Source organism: Spinacia oleracea, chromosome 4 (genome assembly GCF_020520425.1).
Source record: "Spinacia oleracea cultivar Varoflay chromosome 4, BTI_SOV_V1, whole genome shotgun sequence".
In the NCBI taxonomy this organism is placed as follows: domain Eukaryota; kingdom Viridiplantae; phylum Streptophyta; class Magnoliopsida; order Caryophyllales; family Amaranthaceae; genus Spinacia; species Spinacia oleracea.
The window spans coordinates 176,023,400-176,046,821 of NC_079490.1; the positions used below are offsets into that span (position 1 = coordinate 176,023,400).

At 36.9% G+C, this 23,422-nt stretch overlaps 2 protein-coding genes across 4 annotated transcripts; one reads left to right on the forward strand and one right to left on the reverse strand.

Annotated features, from left to right (window-relative positions):
* The first annotated feature begins 1,309 nt into the window (after positions 1–1,309).
* LOC110800173 (aquaporin PIP-type) lies at positions 1,310–2,755 on the forward strand. The gene is made up of 3 exons (XM_022005461.2): positions 1,310–1,682; positions 1,864–2,300; positions 2,400–2,755. Exons 1-3 carry the CDS (start codon positions 1,394–1,396, stop codon positions 2,517–2,519), a joined length of 846 nt encoding a protein of 281 aa, XP_021861153.1. The 5' UTR covers positions 1,310–1,393; the 3' UTR covers positions 2,520–2,755.
* An 8,377-nt stretch (positions 2,756–11,132) lies between these two features.
* LOC110800174 (uncharacterized) lies at positions 11,133–21,475 on the reverse strand. 3 transcript variants are annotated; one of them, XM_022005463.2, is made up of 7 exons: positions 21,167–21,475; positions 20,806–20,949; positions 14,104–14,303; positions 13,759–13,999; positions 12,999–13,135; positions 12,674–12,902; positions 11,133–11,495 (listed from the first exon to the last, which is right to left on the reverse strand). In XM_022005463.2, the coding sequence occupies exons 2-6, from the start codon at positions 20,927–20,929 to the stop codon at positions 12,675–12,677; spliced, it is 930 nt and encodes a 309-aa protein (XP_021861155.1). In that variant the 5' UTR covers positions 20,930–20,949; positions 21,167–21,475; the 3' UTR covers positions 11,133–11,495; position 12,674. The 3 variants fall into 3 exon arrangements, with proteins under 3 accessions (XP_021861155.1, XP_021861157.1, XP_021861154.1); XM_022005465.2 differs by having other exon boundaries at positions 11,133–11,492; positions 21,167–21,413; XM_022005462.2 differs by lacking the exon at positions 11,133–11,495 and adding an exon at positions 11,730–12,444 and having other exon boundaries at positions 21,167–21,413.
* Between the last annotated feature and the right edge of the window lie 1,947 nt (positions 21,476–23,422).

A 23,422-nucleotide genomic window follows, 5' to 3' on the forward strand; every position in this document is an offset into this window, starting at 1 on the left:
AAGCTTAAGCTTAAGTAGAAAACAGGAAAACAAGGAAAGTGACAATATAGAGGGAAATGACATTGCCGATTAGCCGTTGGAAGGCGAGGACGGTGTGGGAGTCGTATTTGCTGGATGCCAGGCTAAGCTTAAACCCCACCACTTACCGAACTTGTGATCAGAATTGAGAATTGAGAATTGAGAATTGAGAATTGAGAATTGAGAATTGATGATTAGCCCGCACATGGTCGCGTTGTCTTCTTGGTCCCACCTCATCTCTCTTTTTATTTTATTCTATTCTTACATTTTTATTTATTTTGTGGGGATTGCTCTCTAACTTTACACTACTCCGTATGTATGTGTAGTCGTTACCTACTTAGCTGTTTTTTTTGGATATCACTGATTAAGTGATTAGTATTTTCAAATGCTAATTTTGTACCACAGAGTTTTAATCAATTACTTCATGATTGAATCAATTACTCTAAACGCAAAGACTAAAATATAGCACTCCATTTAATTATGTTGTATCAATCAATTACTTGATGGATGAATTAATTACTTTATATATGAAGACAAAAATATAACGTCCCATTTAATTAGTTGTATAGTATTTGACATACCTAACATCAAGTATTTAACATTGTATTGTTAATTGATAGTCTAAGCTACCCCTCACAAGAGGTTTATTCTGTATCTTATACTCCCTCCGTCTCTTAATACTCGACTCGGTTTGACCGGCACAGAGTTTAAAGGACTTGAATTGACTTATTAGTTTAATAGATAGTAGAGTATTATTTTAATGTAGTTAGTGGGAAATGTAAACGGGTAGAGTAAGGGTTGAATTTTTTATTATTTTTTGTATGTAGTAGGGGGTATGTGGGTTAATAAGGGGAAGTGAGAAATAATATAATATTGTTAAGTATTTTCATTTTTAGAAACAGGTCAAGTATTAAGGGACGACCCGATAAAAAAAAACAGGTCAAGTATTAAGGGACGGAGGGAGTATAATTGCGGAGTATAAATAAGATTTTATTATACAGGAGTATATTCTGTGCCTCAACTGTTTTTTTTTTTTCACGTTATAATGAGTATTAAAAAACCAGCATCACTTACCATTTTCATAAAACATAAAGTGAAGAGTAATCTCATAACCTTAATCATCCTACAATGTAACAATACCCACATACAAAAGAAATAAAAAAAAATACAAATACTTACATTCCTTGCATTAATTAAATAATACGGAGTAATACCAAGGCTTATCCATAATTATTCTAGTACCATCTTTATTTTTCTATCCCCATCCTCTTTATAAACCCTCCCCACCACTCACTTCTCCACTACTACTATCACCACCATCTCAAAAACTAGAGAGAGAAACAAAACAGAGGAGAGAGAAAAAACCAGAGGAAAAATGTCTAAGGAAGTAAGTGAAGAAGCACAAGCTCACCAACATGGAAAGGACTACGTAGATCCACCACCAGCACCATTCTTTGACTTAGGGGAGCTCAAATTGTGGTCTTTCTGGAGAGCTGCTATTGCTGAGTTTATTGCGACGCTTTTGTTTCTATACATAACCGTCGCCACTGTCATTGGTCACTCCAAGGAAACTGTTGTTTGTGGTTCTGTTGGCCTTCTTGGTATTGCTTGGGCTTTTGGTGGCATGATCTTTGTCCTTGTTTACTGCACCGCCGGTATCTCTGGTCAGTCTTTTTTCCATCTTACCCCCCTTCTTATGTGCTTCTTTTAGATTATGAACTTAATTTATGTGTTGTCTACTATAAAATCCAAAAGGGTTTTGTTGTGGGTAAGAGTTCATTTCACCATAAACATCTGATCTTAAAAAAGAAATTGTACTGAATATTGAATATGTTGCAAAAACAGGAGGGCACATCAACCCAGCAGTGACTTTCGGACTATTCCTAGCAAGGAAGGTGTCCTTACTAAGGGCACTAGTCTACATGATAGCCCAATGTTTAGGAGCCATATGTGGTGTAGGACTAGTGAAGGCCTTCATGAAGGGTCCTTACAACCAATTTGGTGGTGGGGCTAACTCTGTTGCTCTTGGATACAACAAAGGTACTGCCTTAGGAGCTGAGATTATCGGCACCTTTGTTCTTGTGTACACCGTCTTCTCTGCTACTGACCCTAAGAGGAGCGCACGTGACTCTCACGTGCCTATCTTGGCCCCACTTCCCATTGGTTTTGCTGTGTTCATGGTTCACTTGGCCACTATTCCCATCACTGGCACTGGTATCAACCCTGCTAGAAGCTTTGGCGCTGCTGTTATCTTCAACAGCAACAAGGTTTGGGATGACCAAGTAAGTTTTCTTTTCTTATATTTGATTAATTTAGGAACCGATGGACTATCTATAATACGAGTTACTAAATCAGGATGTTTAAATTTGTGGAATGTGCAGTGGATATTCTGGGTCGGACCATTCATTGGAGCAGCAGTAGCAGCAGCATACCACCAATATGTATTGAGGGCAGCAGCAATTAAGGCGTTGGGATCCTTCAGAAGCAACCCTACCAATTAATTAAGGAAGACTCTACTGTTTAATCAGAAATTAATGGAAGAAGGGAAAAAAATTGATTTGTTTTTTTGTGTGCAGTATTACCAACTATGAAGAGATTATTCAGTGTTTCTCATCTCTTGTTCTTTTGTAATTCTTGGGTATGTGAAGTAAATTATTGAGTTAAGTTAGCATCAATGGACAATGGTGTATTATTGTTGGTTCATCGAGTATTATGATTAGTGACCATTTCATTTGAATGCAGAATGCTGGTGGGCCCGATATTTATTTCCATCAAGCTAAAATCACGGGATACCCTCATTATTGAAAGGGCCGTCTAATAATAACAGTAATGATAACAATAATGCATCTGTTGAGGAATAATTGTCGTTATATGGTTGATTAATTTAAGATTAATGTTAATGATGTCAAGTTATTAAAGTTGTCACGAGTTACTCCGGTGGATATTTTTTTTTTTTTTGTTATAGGGAGGGAGAGTCATATGTTAATGTTGATACTGATAGAAGATGAAAGTCGATCTCAGATTTCGGGTATTATCAACTATACATTTACTATTTGGGAATTGGGATATTGCAAGGGTCTTGTGTTGTACTCCGTACTAGTAACACTAGGTTTGGCTAATGGTTCTCAATCTTCATGAGCCACACCAAGGCTTAGTTGGTTCTTGCATGGGTAACTTAGTATTACTAAGTACAAATTGTGCTAAGATAATGTGTATAGAGTAGTTTTTATTTCAATTCTCGCCTAAATTAGTTCAGGCAACATAAAAAGCAATTAGAATCTTAATAGTGGGTTTTGATTTGGTTTTAATATAAGTCGCAACTTCAAAACACATCAAAAAATAGTTTCTGACACAATACATGACTTAAACCAATGAGGCCTTGACCTAGTGTCGCAATGATTATGATCGATGTGCACGCTATGTCTTTAGTTCGACCTCTCACCACCATTTATACTCCGTAATTTGTATTGTCCTTGTAGCACTTTTGCACCCAAAAAATAAAATAATATACTTCCTCCATTTTTTTTAATTGCACCATCTTTGATTTCACGCTTGCCAATGCACTATTTTAACCACTAATATCTCTCATTATACATTTTAAAAAATTATAAAAATTTGATGATTTGAAAGTATATTTCGAGACGAATCTAACAAGATCCCACATGAATATATTTTTCTTTCAATATAAATCACAAAAAATAACTACTTCCTCCATTTTTTAATAATTGCACCATCTTGGTTTTAGCACTATTCCCATATTCTTATATAGTTATTTTTTGTGATTTATATGTAAGGAAATATATATTTATGTGGGATCTTGTTAGATTCGTCTCGAAATATACTTTCAAATTATCAATTTTTTATAATTTTTTAAAATGTATAATGAGAGATATTAGTGGTTAAAATAGTGCATTGGCAAGCGTGAAATACCAGATGGTGCAATTAAAAAAAATGGAGGAAGTATATAAGAATATGTGAATAGTGCTAAAACCAAGATGGTGCAATTATTAAAAAATGGAGGAAGTATCACGCAATAACAGCACCTACCACGGGTTTATTTCCATGCCATATCATCCTATTACAAACCTTGATTGTAATGATTTTTTTTCCAATAATCGGTAAAATCTCTGCAAAGGTTTTACTCCGTACATGTAAGGCCCATTATCATTCAACTTATTTTAAAACAAAACAAAAAAATATGAAAATTGATATGTTTTGCACACATGACACAGACAAACTACTTACTTTTAGTAATATTTAGTTACATATATTTTCGTAATGTTAATTCTTATTTACAAATGGTGTCCAATAAATATTGTAGCATAGAGTAAAAGTTAATTTAAAAAGCTTAAAAATTAACCCGATAGATGTAAAAGTTTTTTTTTTTTTTAATAAATGTTTTCATTTTAATAAAAAGAAATTCATTATAAAAGTGTGCCAAATTCATTACGAGTACTCCAATTCAAACATTTATTTCGACAAAACACAAGGAGCACCAAATGAAGCAAAATAGTGATAGGTCCAAAATGGGGTGTGTTGTCAAATCACATGGAAAACCACACCCAGCTAACCCATTTCCTTCTGTACGTAGAATTTACTCATTGAGTAAGTGGCCACGCAACTTAAGGCCACCTGTCAGATAATCATTGGGTAATGCCAGAATTTACCCGTTATCTCAAATAGCGGACACGTGTCGGTCTAGTACAGGGCTTATCAACAACTGTTTAAACCAGACAATCAGTGGTGGTTTGAAGAGGGAAAAAGCTGATGAAATTTGGCCACTTTTGACTAAAAGCCAAACAAAACCAAGGGAGTCACTTAAAAAACGGATATGAAATGCAATGCTAAAATGTTAACCTAAAATTCAATTATTGTTGTTTTATTTTTGGGGGTTAAAAAGTCCAAAGGAAATACTTCCTACGTTTTTTTTTAAATGACACAATTATTTATGCACGTTTGTCAATGTACGATTTTAAACATTAATATCTCTAATTGTGGATCGGAAAAAATTATAAAAAGTTGATATTTAAATAATATTTACTGATACAAATCTAATAATACCCCACACGACTATGTTTTTTCTTAGGTATAAACCACAAAAGGAAGTCAAAGGTGTTTGTGTGAATAGTGTCTAAAATCCCATTATGTCATACGGAGTATAAATGAGAACAGAGGAAGTACGAAATACTCCGCATAAATTACTCCATACAAATACTATAACCTGTCATGAGATTACCCACGAAAATTGAATTTGGATTTAATTTAGTATACTGTATACAGGATCTCAATTTTAATGAAAGTATTGGGTAAAACATTTAGAGGAGAGTTCACATGGGATGTGCCAAGTTGGGACCAAATTCAATGATTCGTTTACTACTGTATATCAAATGTTCGTATCATCATCATTTGAGCAAGGTAGGGTTTTCTAAGTACACAATTTCTGCTCTTCTCTTCTGCAGTTCTATGGAAAATCGGTGCAAATTTGTATTTATAGATTAAAAGCTTGTTTGCTTGCTGGGCATAAATTGTGTCAATGAGATTGAATTTGTATGTAAACTTTTAAGGAAAATAAATATTTATTTTCATGGTAATTATAGTTCACTTAAAATTCTCTTTTTTCATAAATTTTAATTACCATCCTTACCATTGGGGAGTGGTATTGGGTGGGAGTGCAAATTTATTAAGAAAAATAGAATTTTGAGTGAACTATATTTGAGATAAGTTTCATTACCATGGACATTATGATTTTATTTTACTTGTCAAATACGAAGTACTTCGTAACAATTAAATTTATTCTCATTCCCACCATTAATTATCGGCTACCAAATGCGCACTAAGAGAACTATCCGGCATACAAAACACTTACTCCGTCCTTTCTTTAATTTTAATTTACTTTGGCTATTGACATTATTATTTAATTACTTTGACTTTTGACACTATTAACTTTGATTTACTTTTTATATTTTTTTGATGTACAAATCACACAGTTAAAGATGAATGTAGCGTTAGATACTTTATGGTTGAATGTAAACGTGGGCCTTGAGCATTGAAATAATAATACAACCAAAGCTTATAAAAAAAAAAACAAGATACTTTATGGTTAGATGAAACATCAAAGTTGCTAGAACTAGAATATCTCAAACCTAGTGGTCTTGTACTTCCATATTAAGTAAAATTTGAGTAAAGATAATTTCAAGTGGAATTCATTGTTGTTACTCCACTCAATATGAACCACATCAAGTAAATTTACTGTTAAAAATAGGAAAAATTACATTTAATAATCCAACCTTTTGACGATTTTCCGTTAATAATCCAACCTTTCGATTAATATCTAATAATCCAACATTTGCACCCCATTAACTTTTATTGCTCCTAACCGGTCATCAACCCACTATAGCAGGTAATATGAACACGTGTCATGCATACATTCGCTATAATTTATTAAAAAATTAATTACTTTTTTTCCTTCATTTTTTCTGACTTTTCTTTCTTTCTTCTTCCTTCCTCCTTCACTCATGCCTGTAATTTTTGTTATAGTGAGAGTCAGAGTTAGCCCTCCTCCCCACTCACTCTCTCTCTCTCTACACCACCACCATATAAAACCACCGCCTTCCTCTGCTCTTCCACAGTTCCACCACCTCCCTCCACTACCGCCACGCTCATCTCCTTTCTCCTTTCCTCCACCCCGTAACTCACCGTTCACTTTCTCCTCTCACTATCACTTACGCACCCCGCAATTCCTCGCCATTTGCCCTACATCATTGGCTGCTTCGTCCATAAACTAAATTCAGTGAAGCATCCATAAAAAGGAGATCGAGAGGAGGGAGAGAAAGAGGAGATTGAGGGGAGCACCCATCCTTACCACCGCGACTCCACTGTCGCCTAACCTATTGTTTCCCTCAAAACCTTTCGAATTCCACCATCTGAATCCATACGACCTTTACCCATAAACACAAAGCTAATTAAAACACTCAGTAGCCAATAACCGTAACACAAACTCACGCACATTACCTATTTTCACTCTCCTATGATCCACCGCAACACCAGTACACCACCTTGACTCCACCACCTTTGCACCACCCTATCAGCGTGCCTCCAACCACCCAATTAAACCCCGCCCCTTTTGGTCCAACCCATCTCATCTCGCGCAAGCCCATGCCATTTAATTTTCTACTCCTCCTTTGTTTCGTGCCTCACCAAGTACGGGTTTTGAAAGTTGAAACTCATTACCGATTTACTGTAGACATAAATTAAAATATCAACATTTACTTCCTTTTCATGGATTTTAAAAAAAATAAAAATAAAAATAAAATAAAAACGTGACCTTTTTAGCCGGTCTCCCGTCAGTTAGGATCAATAAAAGTTAATGGGGTGTAAAGGTTGGATTATTAGACATTAATCAAAAGGTTGGATTATTAACGGAAAATCGTCAAAAGGTTGGATTATTAAAAGTAATTTTTCCTTAAAAATAATGTTACCATCATTCAAGGGCATCAACCCTAAAAGTGTACAACTCATGTTAAAAGTGACCTACAACTACAAACAAATTCTAGTGACTTCCATTAGAAATGACTAAATGAGCCCTTAACCCTTGTCCTTGTCCTTGTCCATATCATAAGGGTATATCAATATCGTGCTTTAAGAAAAACAAAGGTGGAAAACTGCAAATTCCAACTTGCAAAACACCATCTTTGTTCATAGCAAGAAATGGGCAGAGATAGTAAAAAGGACCAATGTGAAGATTGAAACTTGAAAGAAGTGGGACCCACCCGTCTTTCTTTAGGTCCACAAAAAACTTGGGCCCCACCCATATTCTTTTAGAGTGGTCCAAAATGAAATTAGGTCCTTATCTCTAACCCTCCAGTATAGAGAAAGTTATTGCAATCTTTAGTAAAGTGTCCTTTACCTTTTTTTACCCAACCAGATTTATTTTTTACAGTTACAGAGTGACATATATCACGTGCTGTACATGAGTCATCAAGGTGGGACCCACGTGCATAGGGTGCTCTTTTCAGCTTTCAAAGAGTTAGGTCAACAGTGAAGAGCATAGGCCAATGGTAAACTTTAATGAGGCCTCGAGAAGAGAAGAAGCAAAACTGAGGTAGAGGTAGTCAACAAAGTTAGTTTGTGACTTTCTCTGTGCTCTCTCTAACGGCCAAATATTCTAACCAAAAGGGTTGTGGTGAAAAGATGGACTGGAACAAGATCAAGTCATAAAAGAAATATATTAAGATTTGGTAGTTATGAGTTGGATTTACCTATTTGTTCTTTGTAATTGAACGTATGATGGTGAGGGATATTGATTTTCATATTTCAAAAGTTGATTTTGGAACTTTTATCATGAAAGCACAAATTTACGTGTTCTACTCATAACGATTAAGGAGTACTAAAATCAATTCCTATTTCCTTAAAGTGTATACCACCCCGTATACAAAAGCTTATACTACTCTGTGTCACAATACATGCAACATTTCTCATTTGAGCACTATCTATCATCAATTTTGACAATATTTATTTTTCCATTTTGTAAGGAAAAAACATAGTCAAGCTAGATATTGTTAAGTTCGTATCAATTTGAAGATTTCAAATATCAAATTTTTATAGTTTTTATTTACACACAATTAGAGATATTAATGTAAAAAGAAACGTGTTGGAATACGTGAACAAAGAAATGTTGCATGCATTGTGAAACGGGGTAGTATAAAACGGTTTTATATACTTCGTACTCCGTATAAGATTAACTTTTTACCTATCATTACTTTTTAATCGAATAATTAAACATTGTGATCAATTAGTTATCTTCTTTAATGCTGACATAAACAGTCTTACGCGTATAGAGGTCTCATAGGAGACCTACTTATACCTGTATTAAACATGTAATTGAGAGACAACTTATGTCCAACGGAGCATTCTAAACTTTTCAAAATAAGGACTAGATATTGATCATACTCTTTGTGTATCGCTATATGACGGCGGCGACATTAAAATCGCCTGCGCTTCTCCGGCAGCCCCCTATTTTTCCGGCAAGCCTCCAGCAGGAGGCATCTTCTTCCATCACCATATTTTTCCTGCGAGCCTCTTGCCATCTTCCCTTCTCCTTCACCACTATCTTCCTGTCATCACCATCACCGTTACCATCTCCCTTCAACCTTCACCTTCACCTTCCCCTCAACCTTAAGCGTCCTACCATCTTCGACGACTTAATGAGAAAAAAATAATCAAACACACAGTCCCACATAGATTTTGCGCCACGACCACAAAACTGCGGCACAAATTTCGCTCCTCAGCCACGGAACTGCCTCACAGATTTTTTGCTGCGGCCACAGAATTGCCGCACAAATTTTTCGCTGCGGCCACAGAACTGCCGCAGATCTTGTGCTACTTTGACGTGGCCACACGCAAAAACCGTGCGATACAGTTTCAATTATTTTTTTTGAAAAACTTAAGCTCTGCCGCTGCTTTGCTTCGTCGCTCTGTGTGTGCTGTTCAGATATTGGCTGCCATGTGCTGATGTGTTATGCTTCGCGTATTCTTCTCCTTTTGTGTCGTTGCTTCAATGTCGCTGCTCCTATGCTATGTGCCTTCTCCCTTGCTTACAAAAGAGACCAGACCAGAGACGCCGGAAATACAGAGCACAACACACCCTCGCCGGAACTACCTAATGAAGACCTAACAGACCTCGCCGGTTTTTTTTGGGAGGGGTGCGTTTTTTAGGAGGGTTTTTTTTGGCCGGTGGGTCGAGGGTGATGGTTGGAGATTGGCCGAAAAATCAGAGAGGCAGGTGAAGTGGGACGAGTTGATTTTTTATAAAGGGCAAAAACATCATTTCATACTAAATACGCAGGTGTTTTTAGCTAATGTAGATATCGATTAAAAATCCCCTATTTTTTTATCCAAAAAAAGATAATTGACCTTAACCTTATTTCAGGCCGTCCCAAATTAACATACACTAGTACGAAGTAATTTTTAAATTTTGCCTTTACAAGAAATCAATCCCTCCCACTTCGTACTTTCATTTCTTAAAAAGATGAATAGAGGATAAGTTTGACTAGTACAAATGTTACCACGGACGACAGAGTCATTTATTCCTTGGTCCTAGAATTATATTCGAGACCTCTACTCTTGATTTTTTTTTTTTTTTTGTTTAATAAGGAGAGAAAAACCAAGTTAAATCCTTTGAAAGGGCCAACCTAAAGCATCCTTACGGATGATGAGGGCTCTACTCTTGATGAATGGTTAATACTTCTTCTTGTTTCATTTTGTAATACCGCGTAGAATATTTTTGAATTGAAAATAGATGAGATTAATCTCTATTTCTTTTAATTAATTTCATATCTTAAGATATCACACATGAATTAGTAAATTATTTCCAAATAAACCACCCCATTTCCCCGCTTCATACATTAATAAACAATTGATCTAAGAAATGGGATCATCCATTCCTTTTCCAGAAAATAGAGAGGATCCTGACCCCATTCCTTCATACTCAATTCACCTTGACAGATCATTTGGATATTGGAATTATGACCTTTAATTTAATGATAGTCAATTATACCAAGACTGAGTGCGAGGGACTAATGGGCATAATCATTCTCTCCATTATTCATAGAAATTCATTTTAAGTATGTGTAACTCAACTCGTCACAAATGTAGAGTAGACAACACTTCTTAATTAGGGAGTAATATTAAAAGAAAAACCTCTTTAACTCAGAAAATAATCCCTATATAATCCCTACATCGATAGGTGACATCAAAGACGTACTTAGAATAGAGAAAATCATATACTCCATACGTAGCTAAAGGGTAAAGAGAGTTGAACAAAAAGGTTAATAAAAGGGTGAAAATGATGGTTATCTTGAGAGATTAATTACTAATCACTCCACAAAGGCTCTCAAGAGTAAATAAGGAGAATAGTTCAAGGCAGTCAAACCCGGCTTTGGTCTCAGTTATCTTTGCCTTGAAGCACCACATCACAGTCCACAGATCCTACCACATTATTTAAGGCCTGTCCGTCTACCACCCCCTAAAGCAATTTTGTGCCTATGAAATGATATGCCCAAGGTTTTGCCTAAAAGTGTAAAACATCCAACTACAATCTAACAAAGTTTGAAGGATACTAATGGCACAGATAATCGTAATCCATACTCATAATCTTTCATAAAACAAGTGAGATATGATCGGCTCCTTAGGACTGGAAGGATTCTTTTTTCTTTGTATAATAGTACTTCCATCGTAACAACGATATACCTAAAGTGGATGACAACCTCAAGGGGAAAATGGGGATCTTGATTCTGATATACATGCAAACAGATTAGAAATATTCTTTCATATAGGCTAGTACCAGCAGAAAAGCCAAAGTCACAGAATGCTGGTCCCCTTGTGAAGATTCTTCCTACTGAGGCTCTTCCAAAGAGAAGTCCATCGCCTTGTCCACAATCAAATTTGTCCAATATGCTGGCCACCAAAAGAAAAACCTGCTGAAAAGCCATAGCCATAGCCATAGCCATAGCCATATAACCCATAAGCATCAGACCAAAAGAGATAACTATCTCCATTGTTGAGGCCACAACTTTTCATTAACTCACACTATGACCTAATTTTTTTTGTTGGATGGGTACTGGGATTTTGGGTCTCTCCCACCAACATTGAATTTGACCCAAGTTTTAACTCCAAGCTATTTGCAAGATATTAAAGAAATAAGAAACAGGCACTATAACAAAAAATGAAATTTGCTTTTCCGCCTAATGTTCATCAGATATTTTGCATACAGGGTGGATCATACTTGACTGGTGATAGATCATCTACTTCACAGTTTTGCATTAAGGATGCTAATTTCAGATTAGGATTGAACCATATCGTCCATATGCTGATTAACTAAGACCTTCAGTCTTAATAGCAAAAAATATCATTTGCCATTAACTTACCTCTTCCAAACCAATGACATGTTTGTACTCAGGCTTATACCAGAAAGGCAGAAAGAATTTCACTTTACATAGAAAAAAAGAGGCAAGCAGCAAAAAAACATGGAGATAATTGTAACAACGTCAACCTTACACCTGCTCAACTTACCGAACCAATCTTACACCCCTCTCCTCAACCCATCAGTTTCATCCTCTCTAGTCTCTTCCCCCAGCCATAAGTTCAGGGAATCAGGGTACTCCTGAATATTCAATCTCTAATGAAAATTGACTCGTAAAGAAAATTTATTTTTTGGGCAAAATCTGTGTCATGATATTTGAGCAATGACAATGTACAGTCTTGAACTCTTGACAGTTAAGCTCAACCAGTTGATAAATCCTATCAAGGATAATAACTGAAAACTGGTTTTCTTAACTTTTCTCTCCCGTTCTTCTTTTCCCCTTCTTATTTTGATGTTGGTGTTCTGTGTGCGTGCATGTGGACTCATAGGATAATCTTTATATTCATCTGGACAATTTCAGGACAAGGAATATTATCCAACATTTACACAATAACGAAAATTTCAATAGAATAAAAGATAGTCCGTCAATCAAGATACACAGAACATAAATTATAGAGATAACACAACTCAATTTCGAAGAGCAAGATAACCACAAGTGGATCAGCAGTTCAAACATTGATATGAAAAGAGTAAACAGCAGCTGAAAGATGGTTTGAGCATCAATTGCTAGTTTACCTTAGTCAGGTAATGCAGTTCCCCTTTCCAGATTGTTTTTGATCTCCAATGTATATTTCCCAAATGCCCGTTCAATTTTCTTGTTGAAGTGCTCATTACGGTCATTGATGGAGTCAACATCCTTCTCTTCGCGGAATTTCCTCCTCCTACTAAATGAGCTACGCTTCTCATCTCTATCCTTTAGCTCCTTGACCATTCTATCAATCTTGTCTTGAGACGTCTTTGGATCCTGTATAACCAAGCAAAGAAGCAAATGTCATAAAAGAGAATAAAAACTTTCTTTAATCATTGAGGACCACCATAATTGTAACACGGCTATACATACCTTCCCATATTGGAGGCTTGAAGCCTCTCGATAAAACTCAGGGTCCTCTGCCTTCAACTTGTTGTATTCTTCAAGGTTAACTTCTATATTTTTCGTGCGCTTCTTGTATCCATTGTACAATGATTTTTGATTAAAAACTGCACCAGTAGCCATGTATCAGATGAAAATGTCAAATAGGCTCCTATCACTAGCATTTATTCAACAATCCAAGCACTCTACCAAGAAGTCAATGCATCTGGACTATCCCCAAGCTCCGTTTTTTAAAATATAACAACAGCAGAGGAATAGCCAATTCACTATTGCACCTTATATTAACAAGCAAAGGTAACTTCAGAAAACCCTTAGAAAGATGCAAACAAATATTCAGATCCAAAGTTCACAATATAACCTACTATTTGAGAAAGCATCCAACTCTCAAAAGCATGCTCAAATATCAATTTTGTTGAAATAACACCATGAAAGGCAGTCATTTTTCTATCTACTACTACATACTATCCCCTCAAAAAAAAGAAAAAAAAATATATACTACGTACTATTAATGTATCTTCATTCTCTGAATTACAATCACTTGGAAACCAAGTACTTTGAATTCCTATGAGATTTAGCTGGATATTCAAAGAAAAATAAAGATGAGAAATATAAGGTGAAACATACAAAAGATGATGCATGGAAACTACTTTTTTCCCTGGATGCCATCAGTTCTAAGGAACTTAATCCCTACACATTGGACATAAGCTAAAAATACTGGAATAGGACTTACCATCCCACCCAAATGGAGCTGGATCTTTCTCCCATTTCTTATATTTAAGCTCAGCTGCATCCTGTGTATCCAGCATGTATGCTTTTGTCATATCCAAACCATTAGCTTCCAGAAGTCTGCCAACTTTTTTCTTCCTTTCTTCAAGCCATTTTTCTTTGGACACTCCCCTAGACTCAGTAGGAGCTTCCATCCTTTTCTTCTCTGCCACCATAGCTGTTTGATTGGCTTTTCTGGCTTCATTCTGAAAGAAAGAGATAATAATCAACACTCATGGAAGATAAGTATGATCAACGTATGTAAAGACTTTGAACAGGCACTCAAACTTCAGGCCTTCAACACACTCACCATCTTAAGTCTTAATTCAAACAACTTCTTCTGTCTCCCTGTAAGATTAGACAAATCGACTTCCGTAGTAGCTTCTTCAGGATGGTCATCAGCACTTTCTTCATCTTTGTGTAATCCTACTTCTTCCTTGTATGATTCTTTGATTTCATCAGGAGCAGCTGTATCAACCTTGGGTTGGCTCTTACCAACTCCTGTAACTTCTGAGAACATTCAGTAGCACACCAGAAACATCAGTCATCACCACAAGATGCAATCCTCACCACCCACTTTCTTTAAAAAGGATCGACAGGAACAGTAAATGTATAATTTCAAAAGTACCTATATTTAAATTAGCAACAACACATGCATTTAATGGAGAGGGGAGTAACGGAGAGAAAATGGGCAGGAATGGCGTGTTACAAATGCTATTGATTTTACTTAGTAGGTAATACTTAATACAGAGCATGATAATTTAGGCAGCGATGTGTGATATACCTACGTCAGTACGCCTCAAGCCGTCAAGATACCTAAATAATTCAGAAGTGAAAATATACAATTCAAATGTTTGTTAATTCACTTTCAGCAACTACATCAAGATTCCAGATTCACCACATTAATATGCTAGAACATAAGGCTCAAACTGGCATCTCAGTGGTTGATAGAGTAACATGGAAACCATCGTCCTTAACCATTCTCTACAATTTATTTTACAAGTATTTCCAAGTGCTTGGACTTGTTGTGAAACTTCTTGCAATGTCTTATTTATAGTCAACCAACAAATGGAATGCAACGTAAAGCACCAGCACGTGATCATTTTAGTTTTTAGTAAATAAGAGCTCAAATAAGTGCTACAGTTTCAATGCTAAAGTTGGCATGCTCATTGCAGTCCTAATAGAGAGCTGTTGATCTTGGATTATGCATCAGTTAGGGGGCGTTTGGTTCGAACGGGGTAAAGGGAATGAAATCAACAAAGGGAAAGAGGGGGAAAGGAAAGATAATCCCTTTGACTTGGTAGGTTGTTTTGGTGGGATTTTTATTCCCTTGAATCCCTTCACGTCTCTCTCCTTCTCCCTCATTCCTCCCCTTCTCTCTCTTTCGCCGCCGCCGCCCAATTGCTACCGCTGCCCAACGCCCAATTGCTACCCCACCCAATTTCGCATCTCTCACCGCCGCCCAGTATTTACTATCCCGCCCATTTCGCCGCTGCCAACAACTCACCATTTCGTCGCCATTGTTTCTTATTCTCTTTCTTCTAGATGTTCACCACCACTATGAAAGTCAAATTTGAGGTTTTAAAGGTCAAATTCGACTATCTAGAGTTTCCATGGTCGAATTTGACCATATAAAATCATGATTAAGGGATGGTGGTATTTTTTTGGGGGTGAGGGGTGGTGGGTCAGGTGGTTGGGAGGGAGGGGGCGACGACGGGTTGTTGGAGTTGGTTTTCGGAGGTGGTGGTGGTGATCTCAAAGGTGGTGGTGGTGGTCTCGGAGGTGGTGGTGGTGGTCTCGGAGGTGGTGGTGGTCGAGTGGTTGGGAGGGCAGCGACCACGGGTTGGTTGGGTTGGACAACAGGTGATGTATTTGGTAACCCGGGGAAAGGGTATACAAAACCCTTTTGGGGGGATCAATGTAGAGGAGTTTGGGGGAATGGGGAGGGTAAAGGGAATGATTGAAATGGTGTTACAAACAACAACAAAGGGAAGAATCCTGCTCACTCCCTTTCCCTTTCCTAAAGACCCCCAACCAACGGCCCCTTAAGAGTGGGGGATAAGACTACTTTTCATTCAATTTTAGTCTCCTAAAGTTGAGACTTCGCACCAACATATCTACAACAGTTACATTCATAAAATTTAAAATGCATGACACCATTTCCACAACTTCTAGAGCACTTCTGCAACCTCTCCATTAAATTGCAAAATACTACTCAAGAAAAGAAAAAACAACGGCTCAATTTTTGACCTGGCTTTATGTAGCACTGCAGAAATATTTGATATCACATGTCACGTGTTAGAATCCAACATTCCTTTACTTGTATTTCTCCTTTCTATTGCTTTCTAGGATTTTTCTAATAGTTTTCTAGGCTTTAGGGAGAATTATTATATTACTGTAATTCCAGTGTTCACTGGCAAGTTTTAGCTAATTCAAAATAAACCTCTATGAGGGGTATGAACCAATACCTCTCATCAGAAGTTGTCTTTGCTTAATTCATGTGTTGTTGCTAGCCTTTATAGATATTGTGCTGTCGCATGCTTTTAAGCTTTCTAAGACCCAACAAAGTCTCCCTCCAAAACAGATACACTCTCGTCGACGGTCCCGCTTGTGCCTGCTGTGCGCACACAAGCGCCCCGTTCGACCCTCGACCCTTGCTCTTGTCGCCAATAGGCAAGAGTGCCCATTCTAAAGCAGACACCCGCTCGTGCCCTGAGCCTTGAGATTCACTTTCCGCACAAGGCTTGCGCCCTTGCCGCCCTATAGGCAAGAGCGCGCCGCACGGTTCCGGTGTCAAAACATTCGGACCGTGACATCACGGCTCAAACTTCAATTCCATAGTACATCCACAAGGTATCTATTATACAGGAATTATTGTTGGAGAGAAACTGAAAACTACACTGAAGGAAGTCTCTAGAGATTTTGTAGTAACAATTCATAACCTACCGCAACTAAAAAGGGCTCCATTTGAGTGAAACTTAACATTTAGAAAGACAACGAGCTAAGAAGCACGGGGACGGCTGTACACTGCCGTTTCCCGTACCGGGGACGGGTACGGGTCGGGTACGGGACGGGTACGCCATGGATACGTCCCCAAAACGAATCCTGGATCTGGGTACGTGGGCTGAATATGGGTACGGGTGGGTACGGGGTGGGTACGCGGGTGGGTACGTATTTGGACAAAACCTACGTACCCAGCAGCCCTTAATACCCAAATTCGAAATTTAGGGTTTATTTCAACTTTCTCTCACCTGTTACTCTGTTAGAGTCGAGTCTTCGACTCTTCTTCTTCACTTCTTGCGACTCGCCGCCGTTGTTCTTCCTCTCCACCAGTCCAGGCGGTGCGCCGGCCACTGCTGGTGCGAAGCCGGAAGCTCGAAGCCTCGAACTCCAAGTCTTCTACTCTTCTTCTTGCGATTTCGGCTAGCCTTGTGAACACGACGACGACGAGGGAGGAAGCGCGATCCATCGCCGCCGCCGTGACCGCCGTCTCTCTCGACTCTCGCCGCCGCCAGGTGACTAGGTGTCTAGGTGAGTCCCTTCTCTTTTTCTTTTTTTTTTCTTTTTTTTATTTCTCTGTTTATTTTGCGTGACTTTTTGAGTTTGTGTTTGAAACTTGGAATGGGAATTGAGATTTGAGAATACTGATTTATCATTTATGTTTTTGTTCTTTTTTTAGTTTGTTTATTTAGTTTGTTTATTTTTATTCTTCAATTCATTTTTTTATGGACTTTTTTTTTGTAATTATTATTTTCGTTTTTAAAATAATTAAATGTCATTTGATTTTGTGATAAATTGATGTTAATTAGTTGAATGAATTAATTAGGTAACTTAATGTTTAAAATCTTAATTAATTAGTTGAGTGTTGAATTGTTGAATGGTGGAATAGTTGTGTTGAATGAATTTGTTTATTTTTCATTTGATTAGGACCAATATGGATTCATCTCAATCTCAACAACAAAGTACTAATATTGGTAGTAGCACGGGTAGTGGGTCAATTGGTGGGGAATCATTGTCTAGTGAGGGTTCTCCTCCATTGTGGAGGTTTGTAACAAGAATTGAAAAACAAGGGGCGGTTGGTGGAACATGGAAATATCGATGTAATTTTTGTAATGAAAACCGAACATCTAGTTATTCAAGAGTTAGGGCCCATTTGCTTCAAATTAAGGGTCAAGGCATTACATGTTGTAAGAAAGTGTCTCGTGCTGATAAACTTGAAATGCAAAAACTTGATGATGAATTTGAGAATAAGAAACTTGATTCGGGCCCTAGAGAAGTTCCTTTGCCTAGTGAATCTCTTTCTCATTTGGACTCCGATGCTATGTTCAAGAAAAGGAAGTCTGAAAAATCACCAATTACTAGATGTTTTGGTATTGAAACTAGGGATCAATTGGATCAAGAGATTGCAAGGATGTTTTACACAGGAGGGTTGCCATTTAATCTTGCTAGGAATCCACACTATATGAGGTCCTATACTTTTGCTGCCACTCATAATATAGCAGGTTACAAACCTCCTGGTTACAATAAGCTTAGAACTACATTACTTGTGCAAGAAAAAGCTAATGTAGAGAACCTAATGATTCCACTAAAGTCAACTTGGAGAGAAAAAGGGGTGACAATTGTGACTGATGGATGGAGTGATCCAACAAGAAAACCTCTCATTAATTTCATGGCTACTTCTGGTAATGGTCCAATATTTCTTAAAGCTGTGAATTGTTTTGGTGAAATAAAAGATAAATATTTCATTGCTAATCTCATGAAAGAAGTTATTCAAGAAGTGGGTCATCAAAATGTAGTGCAAGTCATAACTGATAATGCAGCAAATTGCAAAGGGGCTGGGGAGCTAATTGAGAGTGAGTTTCCTCACATTTATTGGACACCATGTGTTGTTCATACCCTTAATCTTGCTTTGAAGAATATTTGTGCGGCAAGGAATGTGAGTAACAATTCTGAAACTTATGAAGAATGTAGTTGGATCACTGATATCCATGGGGATGCAATGGTAATTAAAAATTTCATCATGAACCACAATATGAGATTGGCTATCTTCCAAAAGTTTTCTCCTCTTAAGTTGCTTTCCGTGGCCGATACTCGCTTTGCCTCCATTATTGTGATGCTTAAGAGATTTAAGCTTATTAAACGAGGTCTTCAAGCCATGGTTATAAGTGATGAGTGGACTTCTTATAGAGAAGAAGACATGGGGAAGGCAAACTTTGTGAAAGACAAGATTGTGAATGATGATTGGTGGGACAAACTAGCTTACATTGTTGATTTCACAAAGCCTATCTATGACATGATTAGGCTTTGTGACACCGATAAACCATGCCTTCACTTAGTGTATGAGATGTGGGATTCTATGATTGAACAAGTGAAGCTTGAGATTTACAAGAAAGAAGGTCGTCCCACTTCGGAGTTTAGTCCCTTTTATCATGTGGTTTATGAAATCTTGGTAGCTCGTTGGGCAAAAAGCAACACTCCTCTCCATTGTCTAGCTCACTCCTTGAACCCGAGGTATATATTCTATTATTATTTGACATTTTCTTTATCTTATTATACTTATACACAAATCTATAACTCTTTTTTTTAAAAAAAATATTGAAGGTTCTATAGTGATGAATGGCTACTTGGTGATCAATCTAGAATTGCTCCTCATAGAGATGGTGAAGTATCTCGAGAGAGAATGAAGTGCTTTCGTAGATTATTTGCACTTAATGATGATGTTGGTAAAGTGATGGAAGAATATGCTCAATTCTCTATGAAGAGTGGACCTTTTGAGGATTTAACTTGTATCTCAAGGATGCATTCTATGGATCCTAAGAGTTGGTGGGCAAACTTTGGAGCTCAAACTCCTCTCCTCCAATCTTTGGCATTTAAAGTGCTTGGGCAACCTACTTCATCATCTTGTAGTGAACGAAATTGGAGTACATATGCCTTCATTCACTCACTTAGGAGGAACAAGCTAAATCCAAGTCGTGCCCAAGATTTGGTTTTCATTCACAACAATCTTCGCCTTTTATCAAGGAATTCCGAAGAATATGCGGAGCTTTATACAAAGATGTGGGATGTTGGTGGAGATGCATTTGATTCCTTGGAGGATGTTGGGTTTCTAGAGTTTGCGGAACTCTCACTAGATGAGCCGGATTTAGAAAATGTGTTGCTCGTTGAAGATTGATGTGCTTTGTCTAAGTTTTATCTACTATAAGACATTAAATTTAGTTATTGTGTTTTTGTTATTTTGAACTTTGAACTATTTATTGTGTTTTTGGAATTTTGAACTATTTATGTATGGATGTTTAATTTAGCTAAATTCTTGATTTTTTTTTTTTTTTGCCGAATCCATGCCGTACCCGTTTTTTGTATTTTTGATTTTGCCGTTTTCCGTCCCCGTACCCGTCCCCGTATCCGTCCCCGTACCCGTCCCCGTATCCGTCCCCGTACCCGTATCGGTGCAACCTAGTAGCTAACTACTCGAGAACACTTTTCATGCTCTGCATAATTCCACCATTAACACTTTTCGTTTACGTGAGTGTTTTTTCACAAGATTGTAGCTTTATTTTCAACCTAAACAGAACATGATCTCACAGTTGTTGCTATCCTCCTCCATACGAGGCAGTAGATTAACAGTAACAAAATCATATAAGTCAAATGTTATATTATAGAAACTCAAATGTTCAAGGCAATGCATCCAGGCTTTTCTTCTCAAAGAGTACCAATCTATGGATTATTCAGAAGATAAAAGCTTTATGTACTAATTAACCAAACTAAAATTTGGCCAGTAATCTTATGGGTTGCTTGGAATTGCAACATATACAATATGACAGCAGGAATCACATATGTGGAATTCGTTTAGCAACTATGTTCTCTTTTACTCTCATCCTTTCTCCATATGATCCTTCTATATAAAATTTGGCAATGTATTCTATCCAAGAACCATAGATTAATGGAAAGCTATAACCTAAAACATTGATTTGAGGGAAAATGCAAATTGATAAGCAACGAAAAGAAATAACACCTTTGTTGGTTTCGGCAAACCGAGCTTTGGCTTCAGCAATCTTCCTGAAGCAGTACTCAACGCATTCATGGTAGGGATTTGATGCATTTATGCAATCTGGGTGAACTCCTCTATCCGCATCCATAACTTTATCTCCCTTTCTAACTAAAAATCACAAATCCCAAATAATTTAGGGTTTATACAGTCTATGAATAAAAAGAATAACTACTACCCCGTAATTAGCACCTAATTTCAATTTTGAGGTCGTAAAAAACACAAATTGAGAAAAAAATGCTAGATTTTATCAAACTAATTGATCATACAAAAAGATAATTGAAGTAGAAATCTACAAATCACTGGACAAAGGAAGCGAGAATAGTACCAGATTATTGATGATTGAAGTTTCTGTGATCCGTAAATCAAGAGAATCAAAGGAGCTCTCGTTCACCCTTTCGGAATTTGGAGCTGAGCTAACAGGGAAAACGGGGGGAAATTAGCCCTAGAATTGTAATGAATGCTGGCGAGTGGTGGATGTTCTTCTGGCTAACGGGGGAGTGGTAGAGTATGAATTGGTTTCGGATCAAACCCTTTTTTGATTCCTATCCGACACGGCTGAACCTGTCCCGTTAGGCTAAAGCTTTCAGTTTGCCAAATCCGTGTTTGGGTCAAATATAGTAGACAGGGTTATCTCTATTTGGCAAAGGAAAAAGGGAGGACATAGTGTCCATGTACGGAGTAAAAAGCGCAGAAGTATCCTACTTAAATTACTAATTAAATTGCATTTATTAAATGTTCTCGTTTCTTTATTCTTTAAATGATTTAAATAATGACACAAATTTAAATTAGTATCTGGGTCTGGGTGATGTCTCCGTTTATCATATAAATAACAGTTAATTTTCAGATTTGTTTAAATTCTTAAAGTGTTGATTTTTAATGGTTTTAAGCTAGGATTTTAAACGATTAATTGGAATTATTATTTTAATGATTACCGATTAATTTTTAATTAATTCAAACGTTTTAAAACTAAATAAAGTTGCTGGAAATTTAATGAACATATATAATAATTAAGTTTCATTATTTTAATGATAGGATGAGATTTCTGACTTAGAGGATTGAATCACAAAGTGACCCCTTTACTTAGATTCAAGGTATGTACAAGTCTAGGGTGACCAACTTAAATCCATGTGAATACATGTTATGATTATATGTTGTGATTCATGTTTACTTGGATTATTGGATTCATGTTTGAGTATGTGAGAAAGCATGTTATATTGGTTATGTTTGTTGAATTGAAGTGAACAAGCATGTTAGATTGGTTATGTTGTTGGATTTAAATAACAAGCATGTTGTCCAAGTATGTTTATGCATGTATGGTTTTATTTGCATGCTAGAAATGATTTATGCTATTGTTAAGGTCTAGCATTTTATGAGCCAAGTCTATTCGTGCCTCGTTGAACTATTTAGTAACCGCACGTACCTCGTACGTGGAGGGTATACAATTTCAGTAACCACATATGGAGGGTATGCTCATGTTAGTAACCACATATGTAGGGTATACATTTTTGAGTCAAGGTGAATTGAATTAGGAATTTTCGTGCCTTGCGCACAACCCGCATGTTAACTGGCATGTCGGGGACTCAACACTTTGTTGAGTGGGAACCCTGGAGTAATTTCATTTGAGTGTTGTATTGATCACAAGTCCTTATGATTTTGAAAGAAGCATTGTTGATTGTACATTCGTTAAATGCCTTACTTGGTTGTGTCTTAACTCCTTTGTGAATAAAATATTAATAAACGTAAAGTGCAATATGAATAAGCTTTAAAACTCTTGGAACGTATATACCTTAAGTATTAACTATGGGAGGAGTGGAGGAGTACTTTACCAAGGGGCTTGCACTCCTATGAATGATGCAAGACATTGTTTCATTTCTTTTATACGCTAGAATTCCGGTATGGCCCAACATGGTTACTTTATTCCGTAATGGATATTTATTTTGGTGGTTGGTGGACTCCCAACACCTGTCCAATGGACATTTCTTTTCAAGGCTCGTTCGATGCTTATTCTAATTAATCTATGAGTCAAGAGTCGTGTATTGAGTCGAGTCTTGTCTTTATGATTAAATGTATATCAGTTGGCTTTTGCATATGGTTTAATTTATTATTATTGTTGGAATGAAACATGTTAGTTTTAGGATTTCATTCTAGCTTGTTGTACTCAGCTTTCGCTGATTACATGCTTTGTGTTTTGGTTATGGACTTTGCCTTAATGACCCTATGATGATCTATCATTTGCACTTGCATTGTTGGGGAGTAGAATATTAATAAACAGGTTTTAGAGGTGAGTTGCAGGATAAGTAATCTTTCAAGGGTTGGTTGAGAGAGTTTATTTTACTTGCAATGTTTATACTCTATTTATTTTATTCAGCCTAGACTATAATGTTTTCAAATTAGTTAATGGATTTTGATTTAAAGTATTTTGGTTTGGGCCGTTGTGGTTCCAACTTGTATGGAGGTCATTAACTATTATTTAATGTTTTAAAGTTAGTTATTTCCACTGCGTAATTCTGGTACTAGCCTTAGTCGTTATCATGGTGGCGGTAATACTTTGATAATTCCTTATTTTAAGTAGGAAAATATT

What these genes read in the sequence shown, in the direction of transcription:
- LOC110800173 (XM_022005461.2), top strand. Translation starts at nt 1,394, where the DNA reads ATGTCTAAGGAAGTAAGTGAAGAAGCACAAGCTCACCAACATGGAAAG. An exon ending in CTGCACCGCCGGTATCTCTG is followed by an intron (nt 1,683 to 1,863) that starts GTCAGTCTTTTT and finishes TTGCAAAAACAG; the next exon opens with GAGGGCACATCAACCCAGCA. An exon ending in ACAAGGTTTGGGATGACCAA is followed by an intron (nt 2,301 to 2,399) that starts GTAAGTTTTCTT and finishes TGGAATGTGCAG; the next exon opens with TGGATATTCTGGGTCGGACC.
- LOC110800174 (XM_022005463.2), bottom strand. Translation starts at nt 20,929, where the DNA reads ATGGATGCGGATAGAGGAGTTCACCCAGATTGCATAAATGCATCAAAT. An exon ending in GTTTGCCGAAACCAACAAAG is followed by an intron (nt 14,304 to 20,805) that starts GTGTTATTTCTT and finishes GAATGTTCTCAG; the next exon opens with AAGTTACAGGAGTTGGTAAG. An exon ending in CAAGCCTCCAATATGGGAAG is followed by an intron (nt 12,903 to 12,998) that starts GTATGTATAGCC and finishes TTGGTTATACAG; the next exon opens with GATCCAAAGACGTCTCAAGA.